The sequence below is a fragment of the Pocillopora damicornis genome, chromosome 8 (assembly GCF_964200805.1).
Source record: "Pocillopora damicornis chromosome 8, jaPocDami1.2, whole genome shotgun sequence".
Lineage (NCBI taxonomy): Eukaryota > Metazoa > Cnidaria > Anthozoa > Scleractinia > Pocilloporidae > Pocillopora > Pocillopora damicornis.
In genome coordinates this window covers 7672502-7699586 of record NC_142677.1, presented here as the reverse complement: position 1 = coordinate 7699586, position 27085 = coordinate 7672502, and the positions used below count along the sequence as shown (strand labels likewise).

The following is a 27085-nucleotide window of genomic DNA, read 5'->3' as shown; positions in this document are numbered from 1 at the left end:
TAGCTCATTAACAGTGGAGCTTTGGCAGCTTAGAGTAAAGGGAGATTTAAGGTAGTTCTTGTGGAGCTTCTAAGACACTCACTTAAACTTTGTTTGTAAATGTCAAATGAACATACCCAGGCCTTAGTACAATGAATTATCTTTATTTCAAGCATGTTTTGTTTTGGTTTACATTTACTGCGTGGGGCGTTATTTAACGTCGATAGCCAACAATAGAAATATCAAACTGAGGTGTTACCGCCCACCTTTACATGTTGAATTTAACTTTTCTTTTCACGTTACGTCAGTTTTTGAAACTGTCCAGCTCAAATTTCCCCTTAAACAACGAATAATGTTTTCAAATGTGTGTTTGAACTCTACTATACGGATAAACTTACAATATAGTATTCAAGTTTCACTGAACTCAAAATTAAAGAGTCAGTGTAAGATAAAAAAACTCGTTAACCTGTGGGATAATAAGTGGCGTTTTCTAGAAAATAATATTCACGTTTGCCTTATCAATAAATCTCCGAAAGATAGCAAGTAAATCAAACGTGCTGATGAGAATGGTGATGATTATTATGAATGGTGATGATTATTATGAATGGTGATGATTATTATGAATAGACCAATAGTGAGGTAGATGTTCCTTTGACCTCTGTGTTACCCAGGACCAACAAGAGCGTTCTGTCCAGTACAAAGTACCATTGATGGATGCTGCAAATTCTCTTTTTCACACAACAACAAGCATCGCAATTCTTGCATGGGTACAGAGACCTTGGGGTGCCAAACCTCTTCAATCGACAATATTTCGAAGTGGAGCCAGTGTGCCTGTGAGTAAAGAAGCTAAAATAGCTTTCATGCACTTTGAAGACAATTACAATTTGAAATATCTTATCATTCCTTCACACTTCTATCCATTTCTTCATTCTTCCATCGGCCCATCTATAGCTATCATTCAATCCACCAATCTAGCCATCGCCCATTTAGGTATTTTTAATTTTTCCTTTCTTCTCTTGCAATGTTTATTACCTTTAAGCTTTTTATTTCGTTTTTTTACCCACTTTTAAATTTATCTGCACCTCTAATTTTATCCTTAATGATGTCCTCTTTATTGCATGAGCGGCGCTTAAATTTTCAAATGTATTGAAAGGGTTTTTATCTATTACTCGCAAGTAAACGGCGGCTGTTTAGAGTTTCGTCAAGGCTTTTGTGGGTGGGTCAATTCCAAGAAGAGCACCACGCCATGGAAGCAAACGAAGACAAATGAAGAGGCAAGAGTAGCCCATGTCAAGCCAGGTAAAAACAATTTTTTTTAAAACTCATGCAAAAACGTTCATAAAACTAGGTTATGGTGGAATTGTTTTTGTAGGCATACTCAGAATTTTTCTTTCTTTCTCTCTTTCTTCACCTTCTCCTTCTTTATCATTTTGTTTTATTTGGCAATATTCTCCGCCTCGAACTAACAATTTTCTCGTTTACTTACTTGTAGGCGTTGAGAAAGAAAGCAGTTACCAACTGAACTTTACCGCTAACCATAGCGGCTATGTAAACATTACTGATTTGCCTGATCTCGTGGCTTTCACTGTCTGCTTCTGGATGAAATCGTCAGACGATACCAGTGCAGGCACTCCGTTTTGGTACAGAGTGCGCTATGAAAAAAAGGGAAGATACGTTACTGCGATTGCGCTAATCGACTACAGAGGATTCTATGTCTACACTGGCGAGACAAAATCGTACGTTTCTTTCGTTAATCTTTCATGAACAAGGCTTTAGCTTTATAATTGCTTGACTGATTTCAGTACCTTTAAAGTCCGAAGTATCCTTGAAAAGGTATTTGCTTTTCTAGTGGTAAATTTTTATCTTAACTCTGAAATGTTTAAAGAATGCTCACAACAGGGAAAGAAACAAAACTGAAAGAAAGGTATAATTAAAATTGTCTTAACTAAGCAGGAAAAGCCGGAGCGGAATTGGAATGAGCTTGTTATCGCCGAATTCAGGAAAAACGATAATATGTATATTGGGAAATATATTCTGGTTGTAATTTTCCTTTTCTTATCTGGGTAACAATGACGAATCTTACCATGAATTGGTATGTTTGATGAATTTTTATATACGTTTTCTAACTTGCCATTTACGATACTTACAATTATAATTCTTTGGCATAAGCCAGTACGAGCTCAGATATATCGCTAAGTTTAAATGACCATTCATTTGTTTCAAAATTTCCAGAAGAACTTGTGAATACCGGGATGAATGGGTGGGATGCTGAAAAAGAAACGCGGTTTCTCTTGTGGCCTCTAGTAGTTAATTCCGATGTACAAGCAAGGATTATATAGGAATGCATTAGGCCTTCATACCAGTAATTTGTACTACTATGGTATTCCAAGGCATTTATTGATCTCAGGTTGACAACAAATCTATGAAAAAGCAGTATGAAGTATCCAAGAATATTAGTTAGAAAATTACGACCAGCCTCTAGATAACACTTTCCGTTTTCTTGGTAAATTATTATATACTTTACAGGAAAAGGACCAGTGTCAAAGCAAACGACGGCAAGTGGCATCATATTTGCCTGGCGTGGAAGTCTCCAGATGGAATATTGACCTTCTACTTTGACCAACTACAACTTCAAGGGCGAGGATTTTCTGCAGGTGAAAAAATTCCAGGTAATGACGATGACATACAATACTACGTTCGGTCCGTCCGTCATAACCTCGAGCGTAATAAGTTCCCGTCCGGCCCTCCCACTCAGTCAATACGTGCGTGGTAACAAGACATCCTGGAATGTGTCCAAAACCTTGACTAAGCCCTGCATCTAGCACAAGAAAATATGAAGAGAAAAGGAAAAGTAGACTGAAAGGATCATTGAAAAGAAGCCCTTTACTTTAAAAAAATGCTAGAAAAGGTAAACCTGCACTATACCTATATTCTTTTTAACAGGTAAAGGTGAATTTGTGGTTGGACTAACAAAAGATCAAGCAAAATTAGACTCAAAAGCCGGCGAATTCATTGGTATTATCAGCCACGTTAACATATTCCACACATTTCTCGATAACCACGTGATAACCTGGATGTCGCACGGCTGTGGCGAGGATTTGATGAATACCATTGTTCCCTGGTCCCAGTTTACGTATGGTTTCATTGGAGACGTTAACATTCAAAGACCAATGACGTGTAGGGACAATGAGGGTTGGTGCATAAAGCTCTTTTTAAATACTGGCGACAAAAGTAGCCCCAATGAGACTCTCTGTGTGGAAATGTAGGTTTCATAGTGTACTAAGCGAACCACAGGTTCGACATAACTAGGACTTGCCATTAATTTTGATCCCTGTCAGCAATGTTTATCGAGTACCCTTTATTGAAATTTTTCATTGATTTGTTGTTAGTTTAGCTCATGGATTTTTATCCAATGGCCATCAAAGCGAGGGACGCTGTGCACTAAAATAACCAACGACAAATCTTATTTTAATTCTCAGGTCTCCGCATCATTGTGTTAGCAAACCGAACATCTCCATCTCGACAAGTATCCGTGTTTGAAAGTCCGCTTTATGAGCGATCTTATGATGCACACAGCATCTGTGTATTATTTAGGTATATCATACATGGTCCTGGAATACGTTTCCTTCGTTTTTATCAACAAATGGACCTTGCAAACCATACGAGACGGTTAATATGGGCGGCAAACGAGTCTAACAACACGGAAGGAATATGGAAGTATGGCAGAGTAACCCTGCCAAGTATAACTAAATACAGAGTGAGTAAGCTAAGTTATGAGAACGACATCATAACCGATACCTTCTTTAACTCTTAATTTTTTGTTGAGTTTACAGTGGAAGTAAATTATCGGATAGCGCTGGGCGCTAGACTGATCAGAAACATTTCGTCTATCTTCTCTTTAGCGTGAAAAAGGTTGATATATAAGTGCGTACGCGCTTGTCTTCCAGCCCCCGGGTGATCATTGTCTTGCTCCTGTCTTTCTTAGATTCTTTTGAACAATAAAGTTTAATAAGGGAAATCAATCGATAATGGCTTCTGCTGTCCAGAGCAGATTTGTGCCACAAAATACGATTCAGTGCCAACAAGAGACTATATGTACTTTTAGTGCCCCAAGAGATGTAATATTCTCTTGGTGCCAACAGCTAATTGTGAAAAACATTGAAGAAGTTTCAACTTTCAATTTTCAGTTAATGTAACATATTTTATTGTGCTGATCACGTTGCCGATGAAGCAAAACATTCAGCTGTCTCAACAATGTGCTTCAAATAAGTATGTGTATATAAAATGTTCTCTGCTGCTGCCATCTTCTTAGTTTTGCCTTCATAATTTATATTATTCAGATGGCGAATGGTTACATTTTCAGGTTTCTTTTGAAGCAGATTTGGGCAGGTACCCTGGTTTTGTTGGTGTAAGGGGTTTACAAGTACAGCCTGGATATTGCCATCCAGTCCCACTTAGGGCAACGCAAGGTACATGTTCACATGATGCTGTACTTTTCTTTTTTTTCTGTTGGTTTTTTTTGTTTTCTCTAGCACTAAGTGCCAGCTATTTAATATATGTTTCATGTTGACTAATATATCTTCTCTTGGTGTAGTTATTTATGTATTTCATGCAGTGTTAGTTTAAAAGGAATATTAAAAGTTGTGAGTCCCTTCGAGGTTAGCACCGTCACCTTTAATTGCTTTAAATGGTCAACATATTTATTTCTGTATTTCATGCAGTGTTAGTTTAAAAGGCATATTAAAAGTTGTGAGTCCCTTCGAGGTTAGCACCGCCACCTTTAATTGCTTTAAATGGTCTACATATTTTTTCCTTGTTGTCTTTTAGGGTGCAATGGAAATATGACCAATTCATCAGGCTTTATCTTCTCTCCACACTTCCCCGGTTATTATCCGCCTCTAACTCTCTGTCGCTGGACTATAAAGGTTGCTCCGGGAAAAAATATAAAGCTACGATTCTTGGAATTTCAGTTAGAAGATCACCCATCTTGTTATAGTGACTACATTGAGGTTTATGATGGATACGAAACTAAAACAAAAAAACTTCTCGGGAGATATTGTGGCCTGCGATTTCCAGACTTTCTTGAATCATCGACGAATTTTATGTTAATTAAGTTTGTAAGCAACGACAAAGTTACAAGATCTGGTTTCAAGATGCACTACACATCAGAAGAAGGTAAAGGACTACTAAGTTCAAGCGCACTTTACAAGACCTTCCCTTAACACAAATAAATCATTGTTTTACGGTTTGAGAGACAGGCTGATTGGCGAATGTTGTGATGGATGGAAATGATGAGGATAACGATTACGACAAGAATAACTTTCACAATAACGATAGTTATAGTTATAGTTTTTTGTTGTTAAGTTCTCATAGCAAAATTGCGCTCAATAAAGTAAATAGAGTCGAATGACACTTAACAGTAGTTTGTTTTCCTCCCATAGCTCTCCTTGGGAATTCCAATTGCGTCAGTTTTGAAGGTAACATGGAATCTAAAGTGTTGATTTGAACCAGTGGAGCTCTAAGGTCTTCTCGATCCAGTCAAACTTGGACCCCACTTTTAGTCGTGATGTTACCCGGAGAGACCTGCTGTAAATGAGTTCTCTCGCCCAATCCTTCTCAAATTTACTGGTGCTGTACTGAAAAGGACAGACAAGTTTATCTAAAGTGTTTTATGCACTGACTTTATACTCGCGATTGAATAGTCTGTCTTCTGTCTTCTTATTCTTCTAAAGCAGCTTTATTTCTCTCACAAGGTTGCCCTTCAAGCTGTGAGTGTAATATCATCTCATCTAAGCGTCATGATATGGTGATCACAGTTAAAAAAGGAAGAGAGTTGAAGGCCATACCAGAAAATATGCCTTCTAATACAGCTGTAATGTAAGATATGAAGCGCTTCGTAAGCGGTTTGGTGCTTTACAAAGTTTAAATGAAAATGAAGGTTTCAGATATCTAAGATGAAGGAAATGTTAGAGCTATTTTAACATATGAAAATCTATTTGCGCTTATAGAAGAGGATTGGAGATAAATTTTTCCTTTCAATTTCTAAACATTTTATAAGTACCCATTGATATCGTGATAAGAGTACTGGTTATTCATTGTGGTGAAGTACAATGATGATAAAACAATATTGTTTTCTGTCCTTGTCTTCACCTCCCTTGATGATCAAAGCGTTTTGACTGCATACTTGTGGTAATGTTTGTTTGTAACTTGATTTTAAAATATCACTTCTTTCATGGCAGATCGTTCCAGAACAATAGGATTTCGTATCTACGCACGAATCAATTTTCTGGCCTCTTGATGTTGACTTACTTGTAAGTATACTCTAAGTAAATGCTGATATTGTAAATGCGACTTGATTATTTATTTTTGTCCAGTCCAAATGATTTAACAAATAAAGAGGCCTTAACTGTGGTCTGTACTGCTGTAAGTACGCGTGAAGCGACTAGAGCACGAAAGAAGAGTAAGGAAAAACACCACACGTAGTCGAGTGTTTCTCCCTACTTTTTGCGGAGCGATCCGCATGATCGCAGTCGCTCAGACACCTGCATGATTAGTATGAATTTTTACAGTTATGCCAGTCTGGCTATATTTTTCATAATTCCTGTTTTGCTCTGATTTGCTTCTTAACACTATATTCTATACGAGCGTTAGCTGTGTTTGATTTTATTACCATACAAAAGTTTGCAATCTAACTGAGCGTGAATACCTTCAAATCTCGGACTGTCCATTTCGTTTTCCCCTTGAGGATTTTCGTCTCTGTTCGCGTTATAATAATGTAAACTACAGCTCTTGGCATGTTTAAAAATCTTTGATTGGCTCTTCTGTTGCTACTTGCCGGCTCGCTTGTTCCGAAATTTCACTTTCAATTAACGAAAAAAACTAAAGAGAAGTCCCGGAAAAGGTCAGACATAGTACAGTTTGGCAGATGGCGTGACAGCTTTAGCTAAGCTCTATGCTTTGTACTCTGATAGAGCACGCTCTTTTAACCAATGACAGCGCGCGTTATATCTGAACTTTATTGTAAAGGTCTGTAGAGTGGTAGTTAGAGTCGCAAAAATAGATGTGTTCCTGTACAACAAGTAACCTAAATATTGACTGACATGCGGGTGGTATTCAGGGCCGGGGGCAAATAAATTTCATCACTTCTTTGATGAAAAGTGAAGAGCACGAAAATAGATATACGTTTGACCAGAATCCCTAGTTTGTCTTTCAGCTAAAGAAAAACATTTCATAGGAGGCTCTGAAGGACGCTCTTCATCAAAAGATCTTATCTTGGATGATGTGAAGTTTAAATAGCTGTTCAAAATATTATAAATGGTGATAATTTAAGACAAACGAAATCAAAATATGTACCGTTTTTTGTTGCTTCTTCCAGGGACTTGAGTCAAAACCGTCTCTTCAGAATCGAGAAACGAGCGTTTGAACATGCTGTTTCATTGCGTTCTTTGTAAGTGTATGGTTTGAATCGAAATCTTCCCATCTATTTGAACTCAGAGAAATCATAAATATCTTGCTTATCTCATTTCCTCGGTTCGAACCGTATGTTATGGAACCTTGTTTTTTTCAGCTCGGATTTAAATCCGAGCCGAAAAAACTCGTCCGTAACTAGCAGTACGGAACTCGAAGTAGGTAAGTGAGAAGTATGTATTACTACCAGCAGAAACATACGTGCAAGTTCTTACAATGGTTTTGCTTTGGCTTTCATCAAATGAGGACACTACTTTTTTTTTGGCTGGTCATGACCAAATAATACTTTAAATTGCTCCTTTTCTGACATGTACATTTGCGAAGCTAGAAAGCTGTAGTAATTACTTCTTGTTTTTAAAGAATATTAAAAAAATAATCATATCATTATTTTCTAGGAAACTTCAAGGAAATTTCATGAGGACTTTACCAGGTGGAATTTTCCATAATGCGTCAAATCTTCATACTTTGTACGTATGATAAGTGAAAAAAAAATCATTATTCACTGATGTGATTTGGTTAGTAAAAGTAATAAACAGGTGACCAAACAGATAAATGAAACAAAACTGATCCGCTGCCTTTGTCCCCTCTTTGTTTTTCTAATCTAGGGACTGTAGTTTAAACTTGATAGAGGAAATATCATCGACAACACTGGCTTCACTGGCAGCTTTGACTACATTGTAAGTAGATTTTTAAGGCAGGATTGCCATCAACAGTATGTAGATTCAGTGAAGCTTTAACTCGAAGGGTCTGTTTGCTAATTTGCAGGGCCCTCATCCTCAATTAGAACTGCCCTCAGGATTTTGAAAAGTGTATTTATAACAATTTACGATCAAATTATTATTTGTAAAGGAGAAGTGTTGCAATGAATATCATCGATTACACGACTCAAAAATAGTGCACCTTGAATAAGATGACTACAAATTTTTCATGTTTTTTTTCATAGGAGCTTCAGAGAAAACCGGATAAATTCTATAGATATGGATGCTTTTAAGGGAGCCCGGAAGCTACAATACTTGTAAGTTCTCCCGTAAACTTTTTAGATGTTTTTAATGACTTGGTTATTATTTTTTTTATTTGATTTGGTTTTGAGTTTTGGTTTTTTTAAATCTTTTACTTTTTCTCAAAACTCCATCTTGATCTGGCAATATCTTGGCAGGTATCTTCAAAACAATTTGCTGGAAGAGCTGAGTGATAATACATTCCTGGGCTTAACAAGACTCAAAGTGCTGTAAGTGAAATGAGCTGCTCTGCAAATTTGCTTTTGTTGATTTTCTTGTTTATGCTTTTGCTTTTCCTGTTTTTTTATTTTGTTCGTTTGTTATAATTAGCATTATTACTAATATCGTAACCATTATTATATGAACTATTAATAATTTTATTATTATTCAGAAATAAGCATACATTAAGTAAAAAATGGCATTTGTCACAAAATATTTTAGTTTAGCTATTTAGCTGTTCCGATTATAAATGCTATCTAACAAATAAAACTACTGAAAGTATGCATCTAGCACCAACAGTTATTATAAGTGAAAACAATTGTGTACCCGATTATTTTTTTCTCAGGTCTCTTCGTTACAACAAGATAAAAAGACTGACTTCCAAGACATTTGCTGGGCTTACCTCATTGGAGAAATTGTAAGAATCACTTCGTTGTCCGAATTTGGAAGGGGAATGTTTGGATTTTAATTCAAAAGGCATACATAAAACATTTCTTAAATCACAATGATGAAGTCATTATTTAAATCCAGGTTCATAGTAAATTTGTACGGAGATTAGGCATCTTCATTTTACCGTCCTTTTGAATATTTCATTCATTTTTCAATGTTATGTTACACACATATATCTTTGTTTCAGAGATTTACGGAACAATTCTATTAGTTTGAGAGACTTTTCACCTGGCGCCTTCGATGAACTCCACAGTCTTAAGGAAATGTGAGTCCTTGTTAGCTGGACTAATATAAATCAATTGAATAAAAATAAAGAAATGATCTTCGCATTTGAGCTGCAATTAAAGTAATCGCAGAAACGAAGCCTGAAAAAAATTCAGGCTTCGACGGAATTCAAACTTGTGATTTGCGTATAATAGTTTGGCACCAGTAGCAACTGAGCTACGTGGTCTGAATTTTTTTAGTTATACAGGCTAGGTTTCTTTCAGACTTTAAATCTTAGGAAGTGTCTGGTTACAATCGTTTTAAAACCTACAAAACACTGTTGCTAAAAGTCAAAGCATACCCACTATAATCTAATAACTGGAAAAAAAAAAAAGTAATCTCGATTATCTGAGAAAAATTTTGTTATTGATTCTAAATGCAAACAACTCAAAAATTGCTTCTCAAACGGTTGACTGGGTGTTATTATCATTACTTTTTCAGCTTCCTTGACGAGTTCATCCTTTGTTGTTACGCCGAAAAAGCAGCCCCTGGTGTCGGATGCATTTCGCCGAAAGATGAATTTTCTAGCTGTTCTGATCTGATGAAAAACAAAGCGGTCCAAGTGTGCATTTGGATTTTGGGGCTGACCGCTCTTCTTGGAAATCTCTTCGTCATTTTGATGCGAGTAATCGTGAAGGAAGATAACAAAATACACTCATTTCTTTTAACGAACCTTGCAATTTCAGATCTTCTAATGGGCATCTATCTGCTTATTATTGCTGTAAAAGACGTACAATGGCAAGGGGAATACTTTAAGCATGACATCAATTGGAGGTCAGGAGTAACGTGTGCATTGACTGGAGTGCTGTCTATGGTATCAAGTGAAGTGTCCGTCCTAATGTTAACACTCATTACCACTGATAGACTAATCTGTATCGTTTTTCCTTTCAAAATGAGACGCATGAATCGTGGGAATGCTTACATTATTGTGGCGGTTATCTGGATCTTCGGAACTCTGTTATCTGTGATTCCAATGTTTGGGTTGGATTATTTCTATGACGATAAACGATACGTAGGATTTTATGGAAAGTCTGCAGTTTGTCTTCCTCTCCAACTGTCGTCAGATCGTCAAGCTGGGTGGGAATATGCTGTGGGGATCTTTATTGCTTTGAATTTTGCATCATTTGTTTACATCCTCACTGCATATATAGTCATGTTCTTCTCTGTCAGAAATGTCGCTAAGAATATCAGGTCAACGCACATTAGCAGAGAATCGCAAATGGCGAGAAGAATGGCTTTTATCATTCTGACTGATTTCCTCTGTTGGATGCCTGTAATTGTCATTGGGATGTTGTCACTGATCGGAAAATTTCATGATCCTGAAAAGCAAGCTTACGTTTGGATTGCCGTGTTTGTCCTCCCTGTAAACTCGTCCATAAACCCTATACTATACACATTTTCCACTCCTTCGGTGAAGAGGAAGGTTACAGAGCAGAAGGACAGGTTGAGAAGTTATTTTCAAAGAAGTTCACATCAGTGGGAAGGATCTCCAGGTAAATCTCATTTTATCAATGCTTTTTTTTCATACAAATTAGATACATGTTAGAAATTAGTTAAGGTATCCGGCTGTCTATTAAACACACTTGGTGTTTTTGTCTTCTGATTGGTCAGTGTCGCCAATTATCGGAAGGGAGAGTTATAGTGTTTGTTGTAACTGGATAAAAGGTTACACATTTCTTAAATAATGCGGCACGTACTGCTGCAGTTAAATCGCCAGAATACGTTAAATCTGCAATGTAAACAATATAATCCAACTTATCTCTTATGTAAAGTGTAACTACAAAAAGAAAAGTTTAGCATAAAAATACCCAATATTTTAGTCCATAGAATAACTAGGCAGATGAGTTCAGTTATCATAATTCTAACATGAGACAAAACCTTCCGTTAGGGTCACGAGGTACTTCACTCAGCTCATTAGTTCGTGGACTCCCAAGTGAGTCACAAAAAACGACTTTGTCAACCTTCAGCCTCTCCCCAATTCCAAGCATCTCCTCTCGTCCATTGGAAGAGATACCAGAATGCGAGGAACCTGAAACCGATTTAAACCTGATTGAAACACCAAGTGTCTTTTCGGATGAGACTTCACATTCGGTGGTAAGGCTGATAAGAATTGCCCGTTTTTGGTCATAAATGTATATTAAACTCATCTCCATTGAAATACCAATGTTTCCGGAATGGATGATCATTATCGATTATTGTTTTAGAAATACGTATATTCATATTGATATTGGAAATATATTTAAATCAATGTCATGATTTCTAATGCTCGTCCGAAACGGGCCCCCCGAACCCCTCCCCTACATTCGCCACTGAAACCAATGAAGCCAAAGCCTCCTCTCATCCACCTCAGGAGAAATCCGCTCGACTCAAAAACAGCAAAAAGAAATTTTGCACGGACTCAACCTTTTATAGATAAAAATAATTACAAGGAAGTCATGTAAAGGAATATCTATCCGCTATTCATCCAGAAACGTGATCATGATATACTGCAGTTCTACTTTTTTATCAATTCTTTCAGGGTTTTGTTGTGGCGTGGTCTGGAAAGAAAAAAGACGTTTCTCTGCGTTTGGTTAAGCATTTTTCAAAAGCTAAGGAGGAATCTTGGAAAAAGGAGACAGAAATAGCCAAGGAACTCAATGGAGATGGCGAAGGGCATCCAAACATCATCAAATATTGCTGGAAAGCTCGAAGTAGGAAGATAGGCGCTATTTTTCCGATATAAGGCGGTTTCCGTTATATCTAGTTTAGATGTTATGAAGGACAAATAGGCTGAAAATAGGTTACATATGGCTACGCCTGTTTAAGGCCAACGCTATTCACATTATGATGAGGTTGTCTTCCCATGCAGTGAGACATTTGACAATTTTTAAAGGGAAACGCTTGATTGCAATGATCGTCCTTCGCAGTTACATAGGATCACCAAGGCTTTAAAATGATTTTTCTTCTAATTGATTATTTATTAACAAGTGAATTTTGACAATACATAACTGGTTACTGATTTCAGAATTTTCCGAATCTTTTTTCTTTTAGCTGAACAATGCAAGCTACATCACAAGCGAGGGAAATTTCTTCGATTAAAGAAAAGTTGTTTGTAAGTTATTTAAAGAGTGAACGAACCCGTATTTATCTCCCAGCTTTTTTTTTATGTGAAATGTCCCTACGGTAGGAATTCATTCTTTTTTCTTCCCCAGAATGGCTACTCTATTTTGTTAACATAAGATTTCAAATGTGGAAAATTTAAAGGTAAAAGTAAACCTTGCAAAGTATATTCTCTACGAATTATCGCTGAAATTTCGGTATCAATCCAAAATGTGAAAGAAAATCTTATCTTCAGGACACTGTCACTGAGTTAAGAGCTCCTTCAGTCAATACAGTTATAATATTCCTAATACTTATCTATGTTATTGATCTCAATCACAGTTTGCTTTGCTATGACTTTACTTCGAGTAAGACGTTGGCTGAGTTCTTGAATGACAACCGAGTTACTCTAAACCTGGACCTAGTCTTAGTTGTGGCCATTGATTTAATTTATGCCATCGAATACTTGGAACGAAAGGGTGTTATTCATAACGAAATAACAACTTCCCACGTGCTGATAGGAAGAGGACTAAGGGTAAGATAGATTATGAACTAACTACGATTCATGTTGATGAATTTTCGATGTTACGCACTCTCTGATTGGCTGATCGAAACACCAGGGTTTATCACATCACAGCTGCATGCATGGTAAGCTACGAATTTAACCCGGATAATGAAGTGTCCTTTCATGCGTCAATATAAGGGCGATAAGAGGTATAATTACAAATATCATTAAGGAAACAGACCACACGTGTCAGTCAACTAAAAGAGTCACACCCAATCCAACTGTCTGTATTTATCTTTACGAGCTCTATCCAGGTAAATAATGTTCACTAACGCTTGTATGGTCAGTAGTGACTGTCATTGGTTCTAGTTGTCTCAATTAAAAGGGTAACCTGGCGAGTAAAGTGGAAGATTCCCTTTCCTGCACTTGAAAGAGAACTACAACAAGTCGTTCAGCCTAACTGGTCAATTTTTTTTCCAAGTTCAGTCAGTTCCCGTTTTTAATAGTTTTAAGGGTTTAGTAACTTTCACCACCGCGAGATTTAACATCAGAATATTCCATAATCAATGAATGTAATCCGCAAGTTCGATAATTTTCACGCAGATGCCCCCGATAGCTGCTATTCTTGGAGGATTTGGTTCGGCCCAGTTGATATCTCGAGACTTTCCTGAATCTACAAAAACTGAGCATGAAAGGAAGGACATATTAGGGAAAAACATCCTTCAATTTGGTTTCTTGTTGAACGATTTGATTAAGAGCTGCAACGAAGATGAAGAGGTGGCACAAGTAGGTTGAACATTCAAACTTATTGCTGTAAAAAATTCAAGGTATTTTTTATTTCGGGCTGAACAGTTCTTTGTAGCTACGAGTGTGTCGTTGATTATCCGGCAAGGTATACTTAACCAACGACATACTCTTTATGTGTGTCACACAAAATTCGCATGGATTTTCCTTCGTGATCCACAGGTTTACAATAGTCTCAATTGCATTTATCAACTCGAAGCATTGCGTTTAAGCTTTAAGAACGGTAAAGTTTACCACAAATTGCAACAAGGAAGAGATAAATATCACTTAACTATTAAGAATTTTTAGAAGTATGAAACATTTTTTCATAGCTCAATTACACTTTAAAAAATTAGCACCTAACATTGTTTCCGAATACCATAACAATTCTACATATCTTGCATGACACGCCCTATGCTACAAAAAAACTCTGAAGGTGAAGCTTTAACCTTCCCTAACATCAGTATGCATATTCTCCATACTACTCCAAAGACATTTCCAAGGGGTCTGACAGGGAGAATTTGTTCAACAATCAAGAGCTTCTTTAGTTAGTGACTATCTCCCTTATTCTCATGACCTTAATGTTTGATTCAGGGGTGACGTTGTAAGGAGAAATTAGATGTTAGTCACTCATTAAGGGGTAAACATCCTTCTTCACGATATATAATTATGGGACCTAGGAGGGATGATGAGCCTATCATTAAGTTTGACGGTCTGTGGGTAAGAAAACAAAATACACTTCTCTTTTTCACTTTTCTTTCTCACTTTTCTTTTTTCTTTTCCTATTGTAGCTTCGAGAAATGATACAATTGTGCTTTGAACAGGACCCGGATGTTCGACCAAAAGCTTTGGAACTTCGAGGCCTTCTGGAAGAGCTGTGGTGTCGCAATGATATCTGGGATACAAATTTGTAGTTATTAGCGATGCAGCGGTTGGAAACTGTTTTTTTTTTTTAACTTCGTCCTGTAAGAGGCGCATGCTCGGAGACTCATTTACGCCCAAAATGCATTGCGTAGCCCCTGGCTCATCGAAATGATTGTCCGGTGTTGAGAAATACTTTCAGTTCCCATTTAATCTTTCATGGGATTTTAATTTGTTTTCGGCTATCGTGAATGGAGTTAATTTTCAATGATATCATTTTTTTTTCGTTGGGGCTCATTACTCTTTTCCAAACTTATTTTGTTGCGTGCGTGATTTGGGTGTGCGTTTTAGTTGCTCACATAGGACGAGTCTCATTCCCCTCCACCATGCACCAGTGTCAAAAACGGATTTAAAAAGTCGAATTTACTTTAACTGTTCCATACCTTTGGTCAAAGGAGACATAAAATAGTGTTATGGGTGCTTCTGTTACCAGAGGGCTTTAAAAGTAACCAATCAAGCGTATATTGGGCAAAGGTTTTTTAAATGTATATTTACATCATGATGTCATCGTAGTGACATATTTAACAAAAGTTAGGGGCAAGAAAACAAAATGAAAAAACTAAAAGAAGAAAAAAGAAAAACCGATTGAGAATGGGCGAACCAGCGGTTTGATAACTACGAGGCGTCATAAACATCCTTCAAACGTTTTGCTACCGTGCGATCGGTCTGAACGCGACAACTCTACAGACAATTTTCAGTTAAAACTAGAAAGCATCCTGTATTTCCCACTTTTTAAATCTTGCAACAAATGCGATGAAGGGCTTCTTTAAAATGATTCAATTTAGGGGAGTGTTTTAATTTTGTTACATACAGAGGAAGATAGAAGTCTCGGTTCAAATTACAGTATTCAAGTCTCTTTGAAAAGTCGACGCCAGGCTTTTTGGAAGCGTTTCGTTTCGCACGCTGCGAGAAAATGTTTGAAGGATAGCCAACTCAGTAGCTTCCATTTGGAGCGAGTAGCCCTTGCATTTGTCCCAGGACATTATTTTTCCTCAAAGCCCACAGTTTCCTTTGAGCTTTGCTAATTAATGGAGAATGTTCGCTTCTCGGCACTAGTAATGTCCGCGGACCGATATGAGGGTCAAAACGGCTAACGGTTAAAATTTTGGCTTTTTTATGACTAACGGTTAGTTTCTTTCCGTTGAAATTAAATAAGAACTTTTAACTGTTGACATTTTTTACGACAAACGGTTAAAAGTTGATAATTAACAGATAAATTTGTTCGCCGTTTCACGGCGAACGGTTAACCCTATTGAGACCTTCATGATCAGATATTGCGCCAAATGGAGGCTCTTGTTTATACTTACTGTCATTAGCACGGTACTAGCTCTTGCTACAGAACAGAAAGTTTCCTTTCGTGTCTCGTGATTTACATGCCCATTTTGACGATCCTATTTATGCTGCGTTGCAATATCGATAAGGAAACCATAAGAACTTCCGTCACACAGTCAATATGCTCATTGATAATACTGCCATGAACTTAAGTTTGGTACATGAAAGACAAAAAAGCGTTTATTCAGCTGTGGTTCAAACAAGGTTTCTCTCCTATTCCTCTAAATACGAGACAATGTAAATGAATAACTGACTAAATGCATAAATGGATATGTAAATAAAAGAATGAATACCTTGATAAGAAACCATAAGAACTTCCGTTATGCAATCAATAAGCTCATAAAAAATACTGCTATGATTTCGAACTTAGGTTTGGTACATGAAAGACAAAAAAGTATTTATTCAGCCGTGGTTCAAACAAGGTGTCTCTCTCATTCCTCTGAATGCGAGAGAATCTTCACAAATAACAGACTAAATGCATCAATAGATATGTAAATAATTAGTATCTGTACAATGATAGCCGTGATCTCATGAAGGCGTGTTCTCGATACCGTAGGATTACACAGAATGAATTAACTCAGTAATAAATAAAGGCAACACCAAATTTTAATGTCCCATATGTTATGTGTAGAATGTGAGCAAAAATTGACGAAATAAGTTTTCGTTTTTTATTTTAAGCATGTTTTAGGGAAATCGGTCTTTAAACTTTATGACCTGTAACGCGCGGTCACTTTTACAGCCGCTGTTTTGTCGATGTTTTGACTTCAAACACAATGAACTCTTTGGGAAAAAACTAAACATTTTGCAACCTTCCCTGATAACACTGCAAACGAATGGCAAATAGAGTGACGGTCCGATCAGCCCCTCTTTGCCTAAATGGTTACGAAGAAACAGATGTTACGCAATAGATTGACAGATTACAAGTGGCATGCAGCTGGCACACAGTTAAAAAAATGACACCATCATTGACTGACGGACTGAAGAAGAGGAAGATAATGAGTCAGCACAGTCATGTCAACTTCGCGAAATCAGTGTCAAATTATATATATTTTGAGTCAGCAGTTTTGAATTGACGTCAACAAAACGTTTGCGTATGCAGTGAAGGTTGTTATGATATTTGAAGGATTGTTGTTTTTTTTCTTCTTATTCATTAGCCTTGTTTATAGACATTACCTTTGCACCTGTGCTCAGCGATTTCATTTTTTAACGTGATTTTCATTCCGTTTGTTGGATTTTGATTTATATTTTATACCAATCTCTGCTAAGCCACATTTCCTGACTCTTTAACCGGTGAAGATCACCTACTTGACCGTGTAAAATTCTATTAACGAATCATTTGTAGCCCTAGATCATCTAAAGAACTATTTAAATCTAATATTTCTAAGTTCACTTATAGAGGTCACTCAAACTGCACGATACAGTGTGAATTTTGTTTCCGTTTCACTCCTGTTCTGAGCCTGCTGAGAGGATAGTGGAATTATATTTTTTTGCTAGGAATTAAAATTATGTAAAGTAGCCCTCCTTCGAGCGAATTATTTCTTTGGCCAGTATAAAATAATGGATATCTCTATTAGCATCTGTAGATGCTTAAAATAGCTACAAATACTGTGTTGAACGCGAATTTCAAGTATCCGTAGTTGCATCACATGATCAAGTGCTCATGTGATTCAACTAAGGATACTTGAAATCCGAGAACAATGTAGTATTAATCAGACCTTTTGTATTGTTCTATTCATAGATTGCATTGAGTAAGGTTATATAACTAATTATAGAGTTGCTGGTTATATAGTTGCAAACCGTTTGGTCATGATTAAGCTCGGATGCCTGAAAGAAATGTATCTTTCAGTGCTCGTGGTTTTATCAGTTCTAGTCTCAGCCAGAGCCGCTGTTCTCTCTTCTGAGTACGTTCACTATGCAGCTTTGGATCCGAAAGAGTTAATGAAGCTGTACTGGACGGTCGACTGGGATAAGGAAACCGTGTCTTTTGCTGTTGAGGCGGCAACTACAGGATGGGTAGGTTTTGGAATCTCGTCAGGGAATGGCAAGATGGTGGGTAGCGACATGGTTATTGGATGGGTAAAGGACTCCAAAGGCTACTTGACGGTAGGTCAATTGTAAGACTATTGCTCATCGTGCATTCTCGGTTGACATTCCACAGATACTCCGCACGGATTTTGACACTCGCGCAACTCGGAATGTCAGGGATGCTAGGATAATATCTTAACATTTCTAAAAAGTACTTACAGCTGAGGCCGCTTGCGTCCCCTCATCTAATTTTGTTGTCGTTGTTATGATTAGAAAAAGCATCAATTCACGTTCATTTTGTTGCACAAGATCGTCGGAATAAGCCGCCTGTCACTATATCATCTAATCATTGTTTACAAAATAATGAATAATGAATAACGATGTAATGAATAACGAAGCCTCGACGGTCCTCCGTTCTGCGTTTTGTATAAAGCATGCTGGATGAGGCTAGAGCATGAAAATTTCTTCTTCTGCTCAGTTGGTTTCGCCATATTTTCTTGTGACGTTGCAATTAATTCTCATTTTTTGGAGGGAAAGAGGGCAACAAGCATCCTTGACACTAGTCAGTGTATGACAGGGATCACAATTCCCTCTCATGTACTGTCTTTTGAATCCATTTATCTACCGGCAGTAAAATGTGTCTCCACCAAATTTGTGGGGGAAATTTGTTATAAAGATTGAATAATGATGCGAGTTCGTAACAAAGCTGTATGGTGATTTTTCTCGAGTATTCATTCATTAATTAGGCGTGCGTGATGATCACATTTTCATCACATCAGCCTTTGTTCAGAAACAAGAGATGATCTCATCTTGTTCACAAATAAGAGACATTATTCATATCTTTATTACAAAAATAGACCCCTCATTTGAGAAGATTCGTTAATTACCTCATAAAACTGGAAAAATCCCGTTTCTATGATTAAGGTCGATGGATGAATAAGAGAATTTGCTATAATTAGTTTCGTTCAGCTCGTAACAAGTTTGTTTCACTGCGGTTAACGCTTTCAAGCGAGATTTTAAAACGGTTCATCATGTTAATTTTGATGTTATATTTGTCTGAATGGCACAAGAAGGAATGCGGAAAACGGAATGACGTATACCAAGAAAATAAGTTGTTTGTCGCAGGTGTGCCGCTGGTGTGCTGCAAGGCACAAAACTGGGCCCCTGGCTTTTCATCTTAATGATAAATGACTTGAGAGTTAGTAAGGTACGTATGTGGAAGTATGTGGACGACACCACTATAGCCGAAATTGCGCCTAAGGGAGGCCGAAGTAACATCCAGAGCGTCGTCGACGCCGTCTAGGACTGATCTCATGAGCAGAATATGCAACTCAGCGCGGATAAATGCAAGGAATCGACTATTTATTTTAAGAAGAACAAGCAATCATTCGATCCTGTAGTAGTCGGTGGGAAGGAACTTTCTAAGGGGCAACGTGCTAAGATATTAGGAGTTACGATATCGAAAGATTTTAAATGGAACGGGCATGTATATGAGTCGATAAGAAAAGCAAATAAGCGCTTGCATTTCTTAGTGCTCCTTAAGAGGGCTGGTGTTAGCCATCAGGACATTATGCAATTCTATTGTGCAGTTATAAGATCAGTATTAGAATACCGTACACCTATTTTCCACCATAGCCTTCCTGAATACCTTAGTAAACACCTCGAGTGCGTCCAGAAAAGAACCATGTCAATAATCGCGCCTTATTAATCGTCTAAACAATCCCTAGAGAACTATGGACTCTTTACTCTACGCCAAAGACGCGATGATCACTGCTAAAAGCTATTCAGTGGCATCGCCAATTCGAGCGATCACAGTCGCGTCCACTAACTTCCCCCCACGTCATCAAGGTTCATATAACTTGAGAAGCAAAAGAACTTTCAATCTGCCACGATTTCACATCAACCGTTTCAAAAACTCATTCATCCCGGCCATGTGCCAACGAGTAAATATATAGCAATGTTTCGTAAACTGCAGTGCTCGTAGCTATCTCACGTCATATTGCTATTTAAAATAAAAAACCGAACTTACTTTAGACATACTTTACATGGACACGTGCCTTATTAGTACATGGGTATGAAGGAAACTGTCCGAATCGACCTAGCTGGGCACGAAATGACTGAACTGTTTGAGGCTCTCACTGAATGGGTTCGCGGCAAGTAAAGTTCGAGATGTAGCATTTTGGCGCCACCCATCACATCCTTAGAGAGCAGTCCATTGACTGTCCACAGATGTACGAGCCTATGATGGAGCTGCTGTAAGTGAATGATTTGCCCGGGCAGCCTTTGGAAAAGCGTGCGGATGATAAACCGAGGGGTTTGGGAAATTTACATTGATGTGTAACCTTTAAGTAATGTGTATCCAACTAAATAATAACTCTATTTACAGTAACGTTCCCTTCATGAACCTCACTATTTATACCCTGATTTGAAAGCAATCATTTGTTCCCTTATTATCACACATAAAATGAAAGTTTCGCTTTTGTCTTCTTTTCAGGATCGTTTTGCTGATGCAGAGAGTCTACCGCCCTTGGACTGGCAAAAAAACTACGATTTGACTGGCTGGGAGGAAACAGACAGCAAAACCGTGTTGAAGTTTAAAAGAAAATTTGACACCTGTGATCCTAAAGATAGGAAGATTGAAGTATAAAAACCAACCGCTAAATATTTTATATTCCTCGTATTTTGTATATGTTTGACTTTATAAAGTTATTTTTCTCCAATTGAGTATGAAAGGATGGTAACTTTAGTGCTTTTTCCTTGCCACTAAATGCGCTTTTGTTCTTCACGTTTCTTTCAGCAAGGTACCACAAAAGTCGTTTTTGCTTATCACACAGAAGACCCAAAGTCTGAGAATAACATCAAGAAACATACCTTTAGGGGTTCAAGGAGTATCCTTCTCCTTAATAAATTGGACAGGAAAACTGTGGATGAGAAAGGATGGAAGCAATTCGACGTTTTCAGTTATAATGTGGGTACATGCTTTTGATTATTATTACAAGAAGCTAATCTTTTCTTCACGAAAACTTATTTCTGTCCCAAATCACAGTTAAAAATTAAATCCTTGATAACATCATATTACAGGTTACAATTCCCAAAAAGCACACAACATACTGGTGTTCTCTCGTCAAGATCCCGGAAATCAGAGGCAAACACCACATAACAAAGGTTTGTCATTACACTGATGTACTTTATTACTAGTCAATTGTTTTCAGTGTCTTTTCCATCGTCTTTAACTTGTTATTGTCACTATTCAGTTTAATTTTATGCTGATCAAGTCACCCATGGGTCAGCTAGTTATTCATTTGGACCAAACTTAAGACGATTCAACGATAAAACCCTCCATTTGGCACTTGTGGGCTTTGTCGCCCTACACGTCTTTCTCATCCAGAGTTGACCTTTAGCTTTATTTTCACAAAATCGTTTCGTCGTTTTTCATACATATTGATAATGGTCAACTATAAATTAAACATTTTGTTTGTTACGCGCATTTTTCTGTTACCCGATGTAGCTCCTCTAGCTTGTACTGAAATTTCTCTCATAGGACGTTTGAAACTTCCCCTGAGATAAGTCTGACCACCATAACTTTCATCATTTTTCAGTTTGAGCCAGTAGTAAAAAAGGGAAACGAAGGCATCGTGCATCATCTTGTGGTCTACGCATGTCCAGGGAACTATAATGACAGCCATTATGGCTCTGGGTATGATTGTGAGGATCCAAATATGCCACTAAGAGAGTGTTACGGCTCTCAAATTGTTGTAGCGGCGTGGGGAGTTGGAGGCGAGGTAAGGAGTTTTGGTTGATGATACTCTAGATGAAGTAAATAATTTTATTAAAATTGAAATGCAAATCAAAACTATTTGTATTTATCTTAAAAACCCACCACGGCATAATTAGTGATCTCATTTACTATTTATTTTGTTAACGCCTAGGCATTTTACTATCCAACGCACACTGGTTACCCGATTGGAACGGAAGATTCACCAAATAATTATTATCTAGAACTACACTATGACAATCCAGAGAATATTGAAGGTCAGTGAATCTGTCCCTGCTGTTGATATTAAGCTGCTTTAAAACAGCTCTTTTGCTGTTATTGAGCTTCAAAAAAGGCTGTGTTCTCACATCTCAATCGTTACTTTGTTTTAAAGGACGAAAAGACAATTCGGGAGTTCGTTTTTACTACACTCCCCACCTCCGTGACTACGATGCTGGTACAATGACAGTCGGAGAAGCAGTTACCTCGTATATGGTAATCCCGCCACAACAAGAATCTTGGTTAACTAAAGGATATTGCCCCAAAGAGTGTTATCAGGTAACTTTGTCGCAGATATTTTGCTCTTTGAGATTTGGGAACTGTTTGTGTGCCGGCATTTCTCATCGAAAGAAATTTTGCTCAAACACCTGGAAATGTAATGCATAAATGTGTTCCCACCTTGATCTACTTCCACCCTTTTTCAGAAAACGTTAGAATCGACAACACTTCCAGAAAAAGGGATAAAGGTCTTTGCTTCTTTCCTTCACACTCATCTACAGGGTTATTCCATTATTGATGTCTACTTAAACTATTTCATATTCTTCCTATTTCCAAATACATAATACATACAAGCTAGAAAGAACTCATTGTTGTCTCAGACAACATGCTGTGCAGTTGATAAAGTCTAATCAGTCCATTGATTTTTTTATTGAGTCATACTGCTATACTTTTCCATTAGGGCGTGCAACATGGACGAAACATGTCCGCAACGGAGTTGAATTACCTGAAATTGTCCGTGATGACAATTATGATTTTAATTTTCAGGTAAATGAATTAGTTAACGCTTCTTTATCTCCACTTTAAGTTTGCTTTGTTATTCATATACGTATAATCGATTCTGTGGTGAACTGCTAGCGACGGGCATAAGTGGGCCTACATAGTTATTCTTGAAAACATTCTCAGAAAAAGAAACGGAAATTTTGACCATAGTGGAGAAAGTTTAAAATTTCGTCGAATGCAAGAACAGAAGCATGCACTGTTGGTTGTACAATTATCTGGAATGTTCACCCCTATGATAGTATCACATGTAGCATAGTGGGAACTGCTGCTCCTCTTCTTCTCCAAATGTGTCATGACTCAATGGTATAACATAATGATACAATTTCCCATTAAGTTCCATTATAGAGACTCCATCACACAACTTGTATCCCTCCAGTTGCCTTATTAAGTTAGATACAGTAATATTTCGAACTGTTCTACGATAGTCCAGGTACAAAGGATGATCTTCAGGTAAATAGGAACCAAATACTTTCACAGTAAAGCCAAGACTGTCATCCATAATAATTTCCAAACGTGGCAGAACGTACGGATGCACGGTTTTCTTCAGCACAATTTTGTCCTCAAAGATCTCCAGGCTCCAATCACCAAGGCTTTTTAGGCTTTTAACTCGTTGGCAGAGCTCTGAAAATCCCTTGTAGCAGCTGTGTGGTAAAGGCCCCTCGTTACATTGTACAACCGAACGTTCAGGACGTGGTGAAGGCTTCCTGCTTTCATGGCTTTTCTTAGGCATGTTCAGCTTCGGCAAAGCTTCAAATTTGGGCTTCTTTTTGGTCATTTTCGCAGATTGATCTATCAAAGAAAAGATAAAATTGTCAAACTTGGAAATAGTCAAACCTATCCACTTTCAGAACGAACTTCAAACAGCAGCAACACTGATCGGTGAAAACTAACTCGAAGCAAATCCGAAAATTTAACAAGAAAATATAGATATGTACTTACATATTTCGATATCTTCGGGCGCAAAATGTTTCTCACAGGTATATATTCTATCGCTCTTCAACTGTTCCCTGAAGTTCTGATACATTTCTCTTGTCTTTTTTATCTCACCAAGCCATTCGTCTCGCCATGTTCCATGAGCTTCGTCTTTTGCCACAGGCAACTTCCAAATACCAATTCCCTTCGTTCTTCTGCACGAACCACAGCCAAATACTGAGCAATTAGCCCCTGGCATAACTTTTATATTTCTTGCAAAATGACAACCATATACTGATGAAAATTACGGAGAAACCTAACACATATCGCACAACTAACAAGAAACTACTCGACGGACGCCATGATCGTTTGATAAATGTGCACTGTCGCGATCACGTGACAAGGCAAAAATCAAAACAAAGACATCGGTCTTTGAAGCTCGCCGGCTTTCATAACCAGTCTCCTCTACTAACTATGCATGTAGTCACTTTTATAGAAATATTCCTTCATTCGTTTTTATCCCTTCAATCAGTTAAAAAATCGATCGGTTACCTGATCTAATTATCATAAAGAAAAGTTAACTTTCCTTTCGCAGGATATACAAATTTTAAGGAAGGAGGTTCACGTAAAACCGGTGAGAGCCACTTAACACATTTTACTTTTAAGAAGAGTTGAAAATCTTCTGATGCAAAGAAAAGGATTAAAAAATGTTAAATACATTTGCTCAACGTTAAATGCCTTATCGACATTAAGACATGAAAATCAAACATTGCCAAATATATTGACTTTTTTTTGTCTTTTAGGGAGACGATTTGATTCATTATTGCAAATATCAAACTATGGACCGCGATAAGCTCGTAATGGTAAGTTGACTGCAGGGGAAAATGCATTATCATACACATTATGATGGTATATTTATAAAACACGTATGATGTAGCTCTCTAGTAGTTAACTCGCTCAGAAGCACGTCAACAGTTTTTCGGCAGTAGTTTATCGGAAACTTACTTGGCGCTTACTTTAATCACAACCTTGGAAAGCCCTATATCTTCATCTGCCTGCCTGAGGATAATTTATGATTTGTTTTGAAGTTGTTGTACTTTGTTATACAGGGAATCCCATAAATTTAGTACCTTTAGTAAGCTTGTACCTCTTTTGGTCTTCAAGGAAAGTTACGGGATTGAAGCTCCTCAGTTGGGTATCATATATTACTATCAATCATTGCGCTATAACCTTGGAGTTTCCACGTTGCGAAAGATCTGTTGCTATTTTGTTCATTTATTTAATTATTTCGTTTTATGCTTCATATATTTAGGGTGGAATAGCAACCTCTCAAGAGATGTGCCTAAACTTCTTATTTTACTATCCAAAAGAGTCGAATGCCACGTTAAACTGCGTCAGTCTTCAAAGAGACCCAGTACAAGACTTCATCAGAAGTAACATGTAAGTACTGTTGATATTCCTAACCGGCAGCGGACTTTTCTCGGAATTGAAGTTTTAAGGATGGCGCCTGGAAATTTTGGATGAATATTTCTTTTAGCGACTGTTCATTTATTCGATCACTATTTGCTTATTTCTGATGGCAGCGCATCCCTCAACGTGACGTCTGAGTGGTCTAATCCTCTTGTTGGTGCGAATGTTACTTGGACGAAAGAAATGGCGACAGACTTGCAGAGGAGATACAACGAAGCTGAAACATTTCTTGTACCTTGTCTTTGGGTAAGTAAACCCTCCTACTCGGGTATGTCATAAATCATTTCCTTAAATTTTGGTATATCATCAAAAAGGTAAAAAGTGGAGTTAAGAAAGACAGCCTGAAACCGACACTGATGTTTTTTCCGTTTTGATAATTACAAAGTACGTTTTTTCAACAGAAAAGTGTCGCATGATTTTCGGATTTTTCGAGTCGTTTATCTATATGCTAATCGATTTAATTTCGTATTTGACAGGGAAAAATACCTGGCAACAGGTTGTCAGTGCCAAAGATAACCCGTTCTCTACCACCAAAAGAGTCAAAGTGTGATCAACCAGCTGCTGCCTCTGCCATGGTGACTGCCTCGCGTTCTTTGTTTCTTTCTTTGCTGATGGTGTATTTGATGTTGCTGTAAGATTTGAGGTGGAACTTTTTTCTTTTTTTACGCATGATAAAAGAAACCGTATTTTAAGATAAACATATAGCAAATTAATAAACAGTTTGGTAGTTCTTATGACTTTGCACATGTGTTCATGATTCCCTTTTATTGTGTTGCGATAAATCTGAAGTCGGAGATCTATCGGGAAGACTATCTGTTTTTTTAAATATGATTAGATGAATCAATTTTGACGGTCTCCTCGTTTTTAGATCAACTTGTAACATTAGAGATAAATGGTGAAACAGTGTGTGAAAATTAATGATGATAAATAATAGCACTGTTTGGATACTTTCACTTCTGATCCGGCATTAGGTTAACAAAAGTAGTTAGAAAGTACAAGAGGTGTTAGTGTGACACACAGATGCGTTCAAGAACCGACGACTTCTGCATAGCGAAGATGACGCATAGATTGTTAATCCTAAAGCCTATATACGATGTACTGCACCAATTAACAGACAATAAATTGGAAGCAGTGATTTAACGAGCTTTAAACAAGATTACACCCTTCCCGTCGTAGTTTCACCCTCGGAAATCTCTTCCATACAAGAAGGTTGCACTAAACCAACCACAGATTATGCTCCCCCCTGACAACCAACAAATTATCGCTATTTCATGCTTCTCTGTAAAAGTTAGCATCAACAAACTGGGGCATTAGCTGCTTTTTATTCCAGCTATAAACGCGGGATATTTATGTCGTTAGGCACGATTAATTAAGATGGTATTGGGGATTCAATCTATCTGATCCTCCGTTTAAAGTTCTGGCTTGATCAAGGGAACTTACTACCAGGTAACCAGAGAAGTTTATCTTCACATTCACCTTCATTACTGTTCCTCTTGCGGAGTCTCCTTTGCGATTGCCGGATTCCATCCTAAGCACGTTATTGCCATTTCTAATCCGAAATGAGCGCGTTATTCTGTTGAAGATCGAAGGAATAAGTGTGCTGATGTAGTCGGCTTTAGCGTTTTCTTTAGGGAATAACTTTATCTCCCTGTTTCTGTAACCTATTATGTAACCCGGTAGTAGTAACCTATTATGTAACCCGGTAGTCTCTACGAAGTCTAACTTTGGAACAAAGGAACAAAAATTTTGTCGTGAGGTGGCGGTTATTTAAAGTACCAGCAGTGTGACTTCTGATTTTTCCGAAGGGCAGCGCATTCTTCTTAAAAAAAAAAAAGAACAAAACAGAACAACTAAACAAAGCAACATCAA

General features: G+C 37.5%; 3 protein-coding genes and 1 long non-coding RNA gene across 5 annotated transcripts in view; 2 read left to right on the top strand and 2 right to left on the bottom strand.

Moving 5' to 3' along the window:
- Positions 1-15245, top strand: part of LOC113678177 (uncharacterized) — a 32300-nt gene extending 17055 nt beyond the window's left edge. For both annotated transcript variants that reach the window (XM_089180117.1, XM_089180116.1), the window contains exons 27-51: positions 651-812; positions 1156-1278; positions 1472-1715; positions 2506-2648; positions 2923-3171; positions 3459-3736; positions 4343-4448; positions 4807-5154; positions 5421-5456; positions 5733-5856; positions 6219-6290; positions 7355-7426; positions 7842-7913; positions 8052-8123; positions 8390-8461; positions 8603-8674; positions 9010-9081; positions 9301-9378; positions 9819-10870; positions 11266-11471; positions 11896-12067; positions 12408-12468; positions 12798-12990; positions 13564-13746; positions 14535-15245. In XM_089180117.1, coding sequence (XP_089036243.1) covers positions 651-812; positions 1156-1278; positions 1472-1715; positions 2506-2648; positions 2923-3171; positions 3459-3736; positions 4343-4448; positions 4807-5154; positions 5421-5456; positions 5733-5856; positions 6219-6290; positions 7355-7426; positions 7842-7913; positions 8052-8123; positions 8390-8461; positions 8603-8674; positions 9010-9081; positions 9301-9378; positions 9819-10870; positions 11266-11471; positions 11896-12067; positions 12408-12468; positions 12798-12990; positions 13564-13746; positions 14535-14657 — 4385 coding nt within the window. In that variant the 3' untranslated portion in view covers positions 14658-15245. The remainder of the gene's footprint in view (positions 1-650; positions 813-1155; positions 1279-1471; positions 1716-2505; positions 2649-2922; positions 3172-3458; positions 3737-4342; positions 4449-4806; positions 5155-5420; positions 5457-5732; positions 5857-6218; positions 6291-7354; positions 7427-7841; positions 7914-8051; positions 8124-8389; positions 8462-8602; positions 8675-9009; positions 9082-9300; positions 9379-9818; positions 10871-11265; positions 11472-11895; positions 12068-12407; positions 12469-12797; positions 12991-13563; positions 13747-14534) is intronic.
- LOC149041232 (uncharacterized) lies at positions 128-18489 on the bottom strand. The gene is made up of 3 exons (XR_016179091.1): positions 18241-18489; positions 1466-2797; positions 128-810 (listed from the first exon to the last, which is right to left on the bottom strand). It is a non-coding gene; the product is annotated as an uncharacterized LOC149041232 (long non-coding RNA).
- On the top strand, positions 17672-26356 carry LOC149041230 (DBH-like monooxygenase protein 1 homolog). Its single transcript, XM_089180123.1, has 14 exons — positions 17672-18099; positions 20516-20662; positions 20819-20989; positions 21103-21186; positions 21621-21803; positions 21951-22053; positions 22170-22333; positions 22480-22555; positions 22734-22819; positions 24342-24380; positions 24550-24609; positions 25059-25186; positions 25330-25462; positions 25693-26356. The coding sequence occupies exons 1-14, from the start codon at positions 17803-17805 to the stop codon at positions 25849-25851; spliced, it is 1830 nt and encodes a 609-aa protein (XP_089036249.1). The 5' UTR covers positions 17672-17802; the 3' UTR covers positions 25852-26356.
- LOC149041231 (uncharacterized) lies at positions 22674-24147 on the bottom strand. The gene is made up of 2 exons (XM_089180124.1): positions 23774-24147; positions 22674-23623 (listed from the first exon to the last, which is right to left on the bottom strand). The coding sequence occupies exons 1-2, from the start codon at positions 24003-24005 to the stop codon at positions 23076-23078; spliced, it is 780 nt and encodes a 259-aa protein (XP_089036250.1). The 5' UTR covers positions 24006-24147; the 3' UTR covers positions 22674-23075.
- Positions 26357-27085: the final 729 nt, after the last annotated feature.

What these genes read in the sequence shown, in the direction of transcription:
- LOC149041231 (XM_089180124.1), bottom strand. Translation starts at nt 24,005, where the DNA reads ATGCCAGGGGCTAATTGCTCAGTATTTGGCTGTGGTTCGTGCAGAAGA. An exon ending in GCCCGAAGATATCGAAATAT is followed by an intron (nt 23,624 to 23,773) that starts GTAAGTACATAT and finishes TTTCTTTGATAG; the next exon opens with ATCAATCTGCGAAAATGACC.
- LOC149041230 (XM_089180123.1), top strand. Translation starts at nt 17,803, where the DNA reads ATGATTAAGCTCGGATGCCTGAAAGAAATGTATCTTTCAGTGCTCGTG. An exon ending in TCGACGTTTTCAGTTATAAT is followed by an intron (nt 20,990 to 21,102) that starts GTGGGTACATGC and finishes ATCATATTACAG; the next exon opens with GTTACAATTCCCAAAAAGCA. An exon ending in AGGAGGTTCACGTAAAACCG is followed by an intron (nt 24,381 to 24,549) that starts GTGAGAGCCACT and finishes TTTGTCTTTTAG; the next exon opens with GGAGACGATTTGATTCATTA.